Raw genomic sequence first — 12,798 nt, 5'->3', positions numbered from 1 at the left:
CCACTATTTTCTTCTGTTCTAGTTTCTTGCTGCTCATGGATTACATCAGCATTAACTTGGCAACCATGAATTCATGTATAAACCCCATAGCTCTGTACTTTGTGAGCAAGAAATTTAAGAATTGTTTCCAGGTGAGACTGGTTTGCATATATCTTTTTAAGGACAACCAAGGGGGCACATGAAGTCACCAACGAGCTTGGCTAATTTCCAGTGGAGAAGTGAAAATCCTACTTTGTTACCCAGAAAGAGGATCAGATTGCCAGCGTAAAGCAATATTGTCAGAAAAATTATCTGAAAGGAAATACCAATTCAGACAACAAAATATGCAGGGGCTTGACTAAAAAGAACTAACTTAATAGCTTGTTAATTTAGTACGCTGCTTTATAAAGAAATGCTCGACTGTGAGCTCCAAGCTCCAGAGAATTCACACTAACCTCCGATTATCTTAGATGTTAACCACAGCCTCAACAAAACGTGAAGTCTGCTGTTTTAAAAAGTTTTTGCTAAATAATAGGATATTTAATAATAGCCTATGCAAGGAAAAGAAATGCTTATTGCCCTGGCCATCTGAGCTAATATAATTTCATTTGAAATCACTTTCCTTCTGCTCTTCAAACTTCCTTGCAGCTAAGCCAACCCATGTCCTGAAGCTCCATGTCCTTCTTCCTGAGGTATCATCTCCCCGGTTCCTGGGACGATTAGCATGGTGTAAATCCTTACTGCATCCTTTGGCCAGGATGTTTCACTGCAGTTTATGGCACATGTTAAGAAGAGTAGTATAGAGGTCAAGGGTGCAGGATCTGGAAGCAAACAATTTTGATTTACATCACAGCTCTGTACTTGGTAACTGTCTAACCCAGGTCCAGGTGATCCCCCTCCCTCAGTTCGATCATCTGTAAAATCAGATGATCACTGTGTCTATCTCATAGGTAGGATTCAGTGGGTTAATATTTGTTAAGCACTTGGGACGATAATAAGCTCTGAGTAGGAGTTTTTTTATGATTAGGGATAGAGAAAAGAGGAAAAACACCATGACTGCCCTCATGGGATGGACAGGAGAATAGAAGGAGATTGACATATATTTACCAAAGAATCTTACAAACAGATGAAACTAGGTATGGAAGTTCTAGCTGCTACCTTTTTAAAGTCTACTTGATAATGTTTACAAGTCATGAAGTGCTCTACGAAAGATTTTGCCTGGGGAGCCTGGGTGGCTAGTCCGTTAAGCATCTGCCTTCGGCTTGGGTCATGGTCCCAGGGTTCTGGGATTGAGTCCCGCGTTAGGCTCCCTGCTCCATGAGGAGTCTGCTTCTTCCTCTGATCCTTCTCCCCACTTGTGCTCATACTCTGTCTCAAGTAAAGAAATAAAATCTTAAGAAAAGAAAGAGAGAGAGAAAGAAAGACTCTGCCCAGGGAAGCATTGACTAAAATGCTGGTCATAATTAATCCATCATATAATCTGGAATTAATCTAATTTTAATTAATTTATATATTAATTAGAGGGGAAGGGAAAATCAAGGTACAAACTCTCAGAATTTAAACCAATCTTTGTATTAATCTTCATACAGAGGCAATATATGCAGGAGAAAGACCTTAATCCAGAGTGTCCTGGGTTCTAATTCCAGTTCTGCCTGTTTCCCCCTCTCAACCTCCTTATCCTCAGTAATAAAATGGGAAAAATAGCACCTACCACCCAAGGCTACAAGGAGAGATGAGGTATCCAAAGCAGGCAGCCACACAGGTGAGGCACACAGCAGAAATGCCAAGCCCCTCCGGACCCTTCTATACCCATGCCCACCCCAGGTCATAGGACATGCTCCCTCAGGCCAACACTGCCTTCCCTTCCACCTGGATTTGGTGAATAAATTAAAACAAGAAATAAGGGATCTATTTCTCTGCACTAGAATGGACGGTTTAATTTCTACCTAGAGATTACTCGCTCCATATTCTAGATTACTGTTCAGGTTCACATTCTCTCCTCACGTTTTGTTGGTAGGAGCCCAAGGCTTCTGTGTTCTGCTGGAAACAGGTTGGTAGGCTCATTTATTTAGACTTTGTTCCTTCCCCCAGTCCTGCCTCTGCTGCTGCTGTTACCAATCCAGAAGTCTGATGACCTCGGTCCCCATGAATGGAACAAGCATCCAGTGGAAGAACCATGAACAAAACAACCACAACACAGAGAGGAGCAGCCATAAGGACAGCATTAACTAAACATCTTAAGAGATATTCATCAGAAATCCTTCAGATTCTATTGGAGAAAAAAATCACACAGCAACTGTGTTTCCAGAAATCTTTTCTCTAATCCTTCTCCTGTGACTCAGCCCCAAACCCAGAAAAATGCTTTCCAAAACATCAGAGGGTGGACTGGTTTATGGTCACAAATTCAATGAATCTTATTTCTTTAATTTATCTAATTTACATATTGTGCTTGTTATTTACATATTCCACACTAAAAAAATGGTGGGAGTTGGCAGGAGGAAGGGAGACTGTTGGGTTAAATCAGATGGGTATTTACTACTTTTGCATGAAAACAGTCTTCCAGTATTTGACAGCTTCTGTGGAATGTCCAGTGAGAACTAGCCACTATGAAAATTTAGTGATTATGACAAGATTTTAAATTTTTTTGAATTGGCCAGATGCAGTAAGGTAAGCAATCAGGTTAATGTATTTCATGTCACTTTTTAATTTTTAAAACATCAGTTCTCAAGCTGCAGCAAATATAGGCACTTAAAGCACAGGCTGATATCCATATTGGCAGTGTAATAGCTGGTATTCAAAGAATTTTTAAGAACCTTTCTTTTCTTTTGTAATGAGGTTTCATTATAGGAGCTCTGGAGCATATTTTTATGTGAAATTTTAAAATAATGCTTGAATCAAATAGTTCTATTTTTCACAAGCCCAATCTTTTTTTAATGTAGGTATTTTATGTAAAATCAACATCATGTACTAAAATTTAAATGTGCATATCATTCAACCATACCCAAGACTTTCAGTGGAATGTATTTACATCTAAAGCACAACTAGTAGAAAAAGACAAGGTTTTTAGAAGACTTGGAAATTTTCATCGAGGTTTTTTTTTTTTAAATAATAGTAACATATATGTGCACATTTGGTAATAGTAACATGTATGTGGACATTTACATATATGTACGTACATATATGTTATGCATATCACCTCATAGTCTCTTGATTTCTCTAAAAATGTTAACTGTCAGTCCAACTTTTTTGGTCATTCCCTTTTCCATATAAGAAACCATTTCAAAGTGACCAGCTGAGTTTATCACATCAGTGAGATATAATTACCCCCAAATGCCACCATGAATTTACAGTTCTTCACTTCCCTGGGTTTCCAGCATGAATCTAAACACCTCCCCCACCCCCACTCCTCACATGGTCACCATTTCAAAGGGCCCACAGTGACTTTTGCTGGGCATGTTCCAAGATGTTTACAGACTGTGAGTACAGCAGAAAATCTTTTACTGTGGTGTATATAAATATATATAAACAACTGTACATTTTTTTAGCCAATTTTTCTGTGATTGTCTTTATGGAATGTACTTGTGTGTGTGATATATGCATGTGTGTTATGGTATGTATGGATTTAATGTAATCTAATAACATTGACCTGTAATCATACCACAGGACATACTCTAAGCGGAATCTAAGTGGTTGCTTATCGTGACCACTGGCCTTAGTCAGTTTTAATCTATCTGTGTCATAATTCCTGTGAACATGTCACCATTACAAATGGGATATGGGAGGCAGCATGAATGGGGACGAACCATGGGTTAACAATAGTGTTTGTTGAGCTGGTTGATGGGTTCGTTTGATAAAACAGCATTTGGGATTGTACTTTTCCTGTGCTAGAGCAAAAGTCATTAAGTATTGAAGTATTATATTGTCTTGGTTCCTCAACTCAGTATGCTGATGAGACTGACAAGAGGTCCGATGTTTCCTATCAGACTTCACCAGACAGATTGCTGATGATAAATTAGCTAAGCTGACTTGTTGGGGCTACATTTTAGCATAGTTGTGTATAAAATGATATCAGGTTCCAGTTGATCCAATTGCAGGGCTCCTTTATGTGTTAGCAGTTGGATTCCATAACTTACTGGTGCATCATGTGCAGTGATATATACCTATAACATAAGCCAAAGTTCACAGCATTTTGTTTAGACAACTGTCTTCTTTTTTAAGATGTGGTTGTCTCTTGCATATGAAGATACATTGCATCAGTTCAGAAAATCATAAATTCTGAATAACACACAAGCTTCAATGTGCATTTTGCTTATGGGCCAGTAAGTAGCCATGGTTTACCAGAAGGAATATTTCCAGTTTTTACCTTTATCACACCCTCCCAAGCAAATCTGTAGAAATGAGCCAGAAGCCAAGGCCCCTGCATTGGCAGTGGCCCATATGTATAAAATAAAAGTTTACAGAAGCCTTGCAAGTGTCTCTTCATTTCTACATAGTTCTACACAGAAAATGTTCATTACATGAAGCCTATTGCTAATATCGTCTTAGTAATAGCTCAGCAAGCTATTTAACTTTCAGACACTTCCTAACTGTATCCTATTCATAACCTACTTTGTCATACAGAACACTTAACTCTTTCATCCATTCCTTCATTCACATTTCCAGTATATTTTACTAAGCATCTACTTTGCCCCAGTCATTCTTCTAGGTACTAGGGACGTAGCAGTGAACAAAACAGGCAGAGTCCCTGCCCTCATGGAGCTAGCATTCTAGAGGAAGGAGCTGGACAATAAACAGTGCATCAGGTGGATAGCTGGACGAGGAGACTCACGTATATCCAAGCGCTTATTTGACATCTCCAATGAATGGCTAACAGGCACACTGTATCTAAAACTAAGCTACTCATATCTCTCTATTTGGGCTACCCTAATATTCCTCCGCTCAAGTACTAGTCAAGGTTTTTCTCTGGAGAACGCCAAAGCAATAGGACATATTAGATAGAAAGATGATAGCTAGCTAGCTAGATGGAAGACAGAGAGAAGAGGAAATTTTCTATGGGAATTGGCTCACGTGATTATGGAGTCTGAAATATGCATGATCTGCCATCTACAAGCTGGAGAACCAGGAAAGCCTGTAATGTAATTCAATCCAAGTCCAAAGTCCTGGAAAAAAAAATGGGAGTGGATGGTATAACTCCCAGTCTGAGACCCAAAGCCTAGGAACCATGGGGCAGCCTACTGGTCGAAGTCCCAGAGTCCAAAGGCCCAGGAGTCAGGAGCACAAAGTCCTAGGGCAGGAGAAGATGGATATCCCGTGTCAAGAAAGGACAGAGAACTCACCCTTCCTCTGACCTTTTGCTCTTTTGGGGCCCTCATCAGATTTGCTTTACTCAACCTTCTGATTTCAATGTTAATCTCTTCTGGAAATACCCTCACCAGCATACCCAGAAGTGATATCTTACTAGCTTTCTGGGTGTCTCTTGGCCCAGTCAAGTTGACATATAATGTTAACCATCACAGCTCTGTTAAAGACAGCCCCATCCTTTGAGCTGTAATGATATGTGTGTGTGTGTGTGTGTGTGTGTGTGTGTAGGCTTCTATGACGCCTACTTGTTTCCAGCCTTGTACACATTATACCATAATTGGATCTGGTCTCTCGACCCCCATAAATGGTCTAAAGATAATCACATTTCCAAGCTAATTTGGCCAGCATCCCCTGGGGAGTTTTCTCAGGAACAACTAAAGTAGGAAAGAGCCCTTTCCCACTGTGGCACACCTAGTAAGTCATGAGCCTGGGAGGTGCTGGCTACCATGCTTTGGGAATTATGAGGGACGTCAACCTAGAGTGTTACAAAGATGGAAGAGGACACAGAAGTTCTTGGTGCCAGTTTTCCCTGATGCATTCCCATGACTTCAGTAAGCAAGCCAACATATTTACTTTTGTGCCTATGCAAATTGCATTTGGTTTTTGTTGCTTACAATACATACATTCTAAGAACATCTCATCTAAATTATCTTGGTTTGTTTCTTTTTACTGCCTAAATTCAGAGACCTCAGTTTTTTAGAGTTTTAGAGTGGATTGGAAATTCACAGACAATTCCCACATGCCCTCTTTCCCCCTTTCCCTACAAAGAGTTCACCCACATCACCTGAGTAGCTCAGTCAGTTAAGTGGTTAAGCATCTGCCATTGGCTCAGGTTGCTCAGCCGAGGAGCCTGCTTCTCCCTCTGCCTACTGCTCCCCCTGCTTGTGCTCTCTTGTGTGTGATATATCTCTCTCTCAAATAAATAAATAAAATCTTATAAACAAAGAATTCTCCCTATTATTTCCTTTTGTGTTAGCATGGTGTACTTGCTGAGGCAATATTCATACAGTCTTATCAACTAAAGTGCGTAGTGCACATTGGAGTTCACTATATTGTGCATTGTATGGATTTTGATAAGTGAATAGTGACAGTTTTTCACCATGACAGGATCATTCAGAATCGTTTCACTGCCCTAAAAGCCCCTACACTCCACCTTTTCTTCCCTCCTTCCTTCTCCTTGATTTATCTTTTCACCCAGTAGAAATATAGGGAATACCCTCCATTATTACACTGTGCGAGTTGTGCTGGGAATATGAAACCAGATGTATAAATAAATAAATGCACTGAAGTGCTTAGTGATGACTCAGTACATGTCAGCACAGGGGCCTGTAAAGGCACAAAGACAAAGTAGTCAAAATTCTTTAAACTCCAGCTGGTCACATTAGTGAAAAAAATACCGTGTAAGTGTTCTTGCTTCTGTGATTCTTATCTTAATGCAAAAATATGTCACTGCCAGGAGAATGGCATAATAAAAAGCAACAGACTATTGTCTGTGCATTATGAATTCTAAGCCTGTAAATACATATTATTCTCTATTCAAAAATAAACTTAATATTAATGCATTTAAAATTATTAAGGTAATAAAACAAATGGGAGATTAAATCCAGGACAGAACCAAGACAAATATGAATCTTTTGCTTGTCTATTATCTCTATCATTATTTTCAATATTACTAGTCCATAAATAGTACTAAACAATATATTAGTGTGGAGTGAAGAAAATGCACTACCAGTATTCCCAAGCCTCTCCAGGCCCAAAATTCCGAGACTACGATTCCTTCATTTGTAACATAATCTGGTACAGCACTCTATTGATTGATTTTTTTCCATACCTCAAACAAGCGAAGTTATGGTGGCACAAGTCCACCATATGCAATTGTCTCTGAAATTCCAGTGAGGTCTTCATATTAAAACCTCCTCCATTTTTTTAAAAATAATCTTATATTTGGAGAAGCCTCTGTCACACTTTTGCCTAAGTACTTACGAAGACAAACTAGTGTCTATATTTGGTCAGGACCAATACTCTGACTTTTGTGTTTCCAAAACTGAAAGGAGAGGCTACAGTTCCTAGAATGAGGGAATAATCAAGAACTCAAAAATAACAGGGCGCCTGGGTGGCTCAGTTGGTTAAGTAGCTGCCTTTAGCTCAGGTCATGATCCTGGAGTCCCTGGATCGAGTCCCGAATTGGGCTCCCAGCTCCACAGGGAGTCTGCTTCTCCCTCTGACCTTCTCCCATCTTGTGCTCTCTCTCACTGTCTCACTCTCAAATAAATAAATAAAATCTTTAAAAATAATAATAATATCATTGTAACTGCAAAGTGGGGCTTTGCTCCTGAAGCAAACTAGCATGGATCACTTTTGCTTTGATGAAGGCAGAAGTCCTAATACCTCACGGTTTCCCAAGCTTTAACAATAGTATTATTCAGTAGATGTCCTTGTTTCTTCCTGGCAGGTAACAAATTAGGAACGGCATTGCTAAACCTAGATATAATAAGAAGAGTACTGGAATCTCCTGAGGAAATATAGAGTATTCCACAAATTTTTGCTTCCTGGCCTTAAACCACAGTCCTCTTTTCTAATTTATCTACGTGGAGCTGACCATCTTTTGTTTGAATTGGATTCTATGATGATAGTTACAACTGCCTTTTAGAGTTGTGTGACAGATTTGTCCCAGATGGGAGACAGTAATGCGTGCCGCCCAGACTGCCAAGGATCATATGATCAGTCAAATCACCGGCCCCAGCACCTACAGGACACAGCCCTGACTCACTCCACTTATGCACGTTTTCTCAGAATAAAGCCATTTCTCTATGAACATGAGCTCTTCATTTTTCTCGAATTGTGACTCTTGGGAATAACTGTAGTTAAATGCTTAGGGTTTTTAAATATCTTGAAATAAGAAAATCTAGTAAATGTGATCAGGTGAAGGGAACATATGGGCCCTTTGAGGCTTTTCAGGTGTACATTTGTGCCTAACGCAAACCTGATCTCTTTGATCCGGTCTTTTGTCTACGTTATGAAGCCTAATGGGGTCAGGCCTGGATCACTTCTCTTCACTCCCAGGCAGGACCTTGTTGGGAGGGATGGATTTCTGCTGATCAGTTAAGGCCAAACAGGGCCAACAGGGAGGTGGGATGGGGGGAAGGGTGACTTCCCAAAGGAAACCCCACATGGCCTTAGAAAGGGGAAGGAGGAACAGCTGCACCACTTCCTCTCTTTTTTGAGGATACTGTCCATGTATCCTGCCACTCCTGATTTCTTCTGCTTTTTCACATTTTTAGCTTAGTTAATTCTTCAATTTTTAGTACATTCAGTCAAAAGAATTTTTGCTTTTCAAATTGTAAAATCATACACAAAATAGATCTATAATATATTTAAAGCTCTTTCAGAACAAAACAATAATTAATGAATGATCCATGTATTCAGGGGGAAATCTTTATACATGATACTCTAAATATAACAAAAGACAAATATGCAAATATATTTACATAGATTGTTTACATTATATTTGCATATATTATAATCACATGCTTGTATTTACATATATATCTTACATTTATTTTTCTAGTCCTTTGGTACCACAAACAAGGCTCCACCGTACATCTTTGTATAAGACTTCATGGAGACTTGTGTAATTTCCCTGGGACAATTAAAAAGAAGTAGGATTGCTGCTGGGTCACTGGGATTTGGCACTGATACTGTCCTTCCGTACTGCCAGACTGTCCCCACCAGGTCTGGGTGGAGCTGTGATTACTTCAGGGCTCCGGGTGCCTTGCAGTTATACCACCGTACACAGGCACTGTCACATTGAGGGAGCATATATACCTTTAGACATATGTACAGATGCTGTTGGAGACCTGATCAGATCCTCCTGGATCCCTTGTACCGTCTCTGTTCACCCATCCCAGCTTCATGGTTTTTGCTACTATTTATACCTGTCCTTGGACATCAGAGCCCCCTAGCTTATAAGGAGCAGAGGAAGTGACTGGGAATTTTATGTCCACCTATGACTCCCCACCATGACCTGTGGACAACGGCTCTCGTGCCTCAGGTGGGGCTAATAATACCCAGCACCCAGGAAATGGGGCTGAGTCTGTGACTTCACCTGAAAGCTCACCTCTCTTAGGTTCTTCCCTCTCCTCAGTCTGCTTCTTCTATGCCCTTACTGGTTTCTTCTTCTGGGGCTGGGTATTAGCAAACCACTTATGCTCAATTCTTGGCTTGAAGACTGCTTCTGGAGGAACCTGACCAAAGAGAGCACACTTTTTATTTCACAGTTGAATGTAATTGGCAAATTCCAACAATGAACATGTTAGATTCTTTAGCATACTGAATTGGGGCTCATGTTTGAAACTACTCTTGATTTCTCTATCTAGGGCATCTCAGGATGTATGAGATCTCTTCACTAATCGGCAGTCCAAACTTCCTCACCCTCAACTTCAGTCCCATTGGCTGTCAAAGAGCATGTTTTCTGTTGGGTGCTCACACAGACCACTGTGGGAGCTCCACTGCAGACTCTAAGGTTTTCTGTGTGTCCGACATCACTTCTAATGGAATGCGACTGTCCTTACTCTCAGAAGAACACACTTCTCCCAAGTGTCTGCCAGATGAAAACATCAGTCATTTATGAAGCTGGAAATCAGTGAGAGAGGTAACGAGATTAGTCAGCTCTAGGTTGGGAAGTGCAGGTAGCAAGCACAGACCGCTCTTTCAGAGGGCTGGACGATGAAAGTCCCAGAGAACTAGGATGGTGACTTGACAAAACAGCAGGGTCAAAGGAAAGACTTTTGTTTCTTTAAGAGAAAGACCACCTCAGCACTTTTAAGATGGAAGAATTGAGGCCAGTGAAAAGGAGAGGTCATGGAGGGGTGAAGAAAAGGAAGGTAGTTGATGGATCAAGTGCCCAGAGAAGATGAGAAGAGTCAAATATGGCAGCCTTTAGTAGAAGGAAAGATTTAAAACTAAAAAACTCTGTGTGTCAACTATATGAACATGGAAGGAAAAAAAGGAAGGGAGGGAGGAGAGAAAGGATGGAAGGGAGGGAAGACGGAAGATTCTTCCTTACTGATTAATCAATAGCAAATCTCTCTTCAGGCATGTGATCTCCTATTATCTTACAGTTAATGTATTCAGTCCCTTACTACCACAAACAAGGCTACGCTGTACATCTCCCAACCTATGAATGTCCTTTGTCTATGTTTTAGGCTTATGGACAAGAACAGAGCCTGTTTGTACTGCAGGTAGAAGAATGTCATTTTTAAATCAACCCTTACAAGAACAACCTGGAAAGATACCAAGTGTACGTGTAGGAATGATCTCTCCACTTTGGTCACTCCTAGCTAGAGGGACACAGAGAAGACTGTTCATTCAAATGCTAATCTCCTCCAGATACATTCTCATAGACACACCCAGAAATAATGTTGGGGTTTGTTGTTGTTTTGTTTTTTTCAGAAATAATGTTTTATCAGTGGAGCATCTCTTGGCCCAGGAAAGTGAAAATAAAATTGACACATAAAATTAATCATCACAGTTATACAATAAATACACAAGAAAAACCAAAAACATTTCATTACATGTTCATGTTTTCTTATAGAACCTATCTGGGCAAATAAATTTCCAATAAACTGGAGATGCATACCAACTACTAACTATGCCTAAAAGCCTTTATTTTATAAACATCTTCCAATTTCATAGCTGTTCCACATTAAAGAGTCTTTCTCATTGTTATCAATCAGGGTTGCTGGCGAAGAGTAAGCCTTGAAGCTGTTGTCCAGCATGCTTTCCTTCCCTCCCCTTCCTCTGTGTGTGTCCATAAAGAATCTATAAAATGGTAGATTGTTTTCCAACTCCTCCCCTTCTACTGAGTGCTCCACTTCCAAATATACCTGGACTTAAAACCCATCTGGCAGAGTTCCTTACTTCCTCCATGCTGATACCATTTCTCAGATGCTACATCATCTGCAGATACTCCGCAATTGCGTTACAAATTGCACAACTCCTTGCGCTTGGTTAGTGAGTACAGTCTTCCACTTTTGTCATCAGCCCAGCATCCAGAATCTCCTCCAATCAAAAAGTAGAAGGGTCATGGGAACTTAATATGCTACTGAACCATGACTCGGTTCAGGAAAAATAACGGTATAATTTCTGACCACGCTTGGGATCACACAGCATTCCACCAGGTTGCCCCAGTACTCCAGGGAACGTTGTGTGGTTACGCGTGAGTACTCTCATCTAGGAATTATGCTGTGTGACGTACAATCTTACAAGCTCTTGCCTCTGTTGATTACACGGTATGCAACAAATAAAAGGTTGTTATTCTGATTTCAGCTTAAATGTCACCTCCTCAGAGAGACATTTCCTGGCCACACAATGTAAATTTGTCACCCAGTCACTCTACCATATTATTCTGTTTTAATTCTCTGCACAGCACATATCACTAAGTGATACTTTTTTTATTCATTTAAGTTTGTCTATTGTCTGCCTCCTCTGGTCTATCTTATTTTTTATAATATCTCCAGTGCATGGGATAATTCTGGATGACACATAGTTAGCCCTCAATATGTATATGTTAAATTAATTACATCAAGGTGATATTTTTTTTAAAAAGTGGCTAGGAGGATACCTTGAGGCTACTTTTAATAAAGGATGGTCAAAGAAAGTCTTTCTGTGAGGTGATTTTTGAGCCAAAACCTATATGACAATTAGATAAACGGATGAGGCTTTGATTATTACATTGGCCTGCACATTTTTACTGTTGATATAAGACTGTTCTTGTGAAGAAAGGGCTTTATAACTATTGAAGAGTGGCCCAAAAAAGTATGGGATTGGCCCAAAATTTCAAAAGAACAGGCATAGGACCGGACCTATAGAGTGGGTTTAAAAGAAGTAATGACAAAAATCATTTTCAAAGAGGTAATGAGAGAAATCACTGCTTCCCTGAACATTTTCCTCTTCAGTAATCCAGAATTATTTTTCCTAAAATCTCCTTCCACCATTAGGGCTTAATCACCCAAGGGAAGGGAATGGCAGATACCACCCGAAACAAAAGTCCCCAGGGAAGATGATAAGATTGCACCAGATTAGGAAAAATACATGCTTTTCTACTGAGCAGTGGGAAAGCTTGATTAAGAAGGAACAATATGTACATCCCACCTAGGTTCCCTTGGGTTTCAGAACTCACCCCCCATACCCCTAAGATTTAGCCAGTTGAAGAGTTGATTGTGGAAACAGAAATCAGGTAGAGAATAGAGACAAGTTTCAGACTGGTAAATTGTGCCCTGTGTAGAAAGAGGCTTGTATTGCACACTGCAGTTTCTATTTGGAACACATGAGCAGACCATCTCATAGAGCATTTGCTGACCTAAACCAGCATGGGTGTCTGCAGCTGCTGAGAAATAAGCACGAGTTGTTGGGGAGAATTGTATTAGCTATCCTCAAGCCTCCCATACTTTCCCATGC

General features: G+C 40.1%; 1 protein-coding gene and 1 long non-coding RNA gene across 2 annotated transcripts in view; one reads left to right on the top strand and one right to left on the bottom strand.

The window, feature by feature from the left end:
- EDNRA (endothelin receptor type A) overlaps positions 1-4,446 on the top strand; it is a 60,866-nt gene extending 56,420 nt beyond the window's left edge. The window contains exons 7-8 of the mRNA XM_059175874.1: positions 23-131; positions 2,071-4,446. Coding sequence (XP_059031857.1) covers positions 23-131; positions 2,071-2,211 — 250 coding nt within the window. The 3' untranslated portion in view covers positions 2,212-4,446. The remainder of the gene's footprint in view (positions 1-22; positions 132-2,070) is intronic.
- LOC131832644 (uncharacterized) overlaps positions 1-12,798 on the bottom strand; it is a 59,718-nt gene that overhangs the window by 8,443 nt on the left and 38,477 nt on the right. Inside the window, exon 2 of the long non-coding RNA XR_009354126.1 lies at positions 9,458-9,584. This is a non-coding gene — a long non-coding RNA (uncharacterized LOC131832644). The remainder of the gene's footprint in view (positions 1-9,457; positions 9,585-12,798) is intronic.

This window comes from Mustela lutreola, chromosome 1 (assembly GCF_030435805.1).
Source record: "Mustela lutreola isolate mMusLut2 chromosome 1, mMusLut2.pri, whole genome shotgun sequence".
In the NCBI taxonomy this organism is placed as follows: domain Eukaryota; kingdom Metazoa; phylum Chordata; class Mammalia; order Carnivora; family Mustelidae; genus Mustela; species Mustela lutreola.
This window is presented reverse-complemented; position numbering and strand designations above follow the sequence as displayed.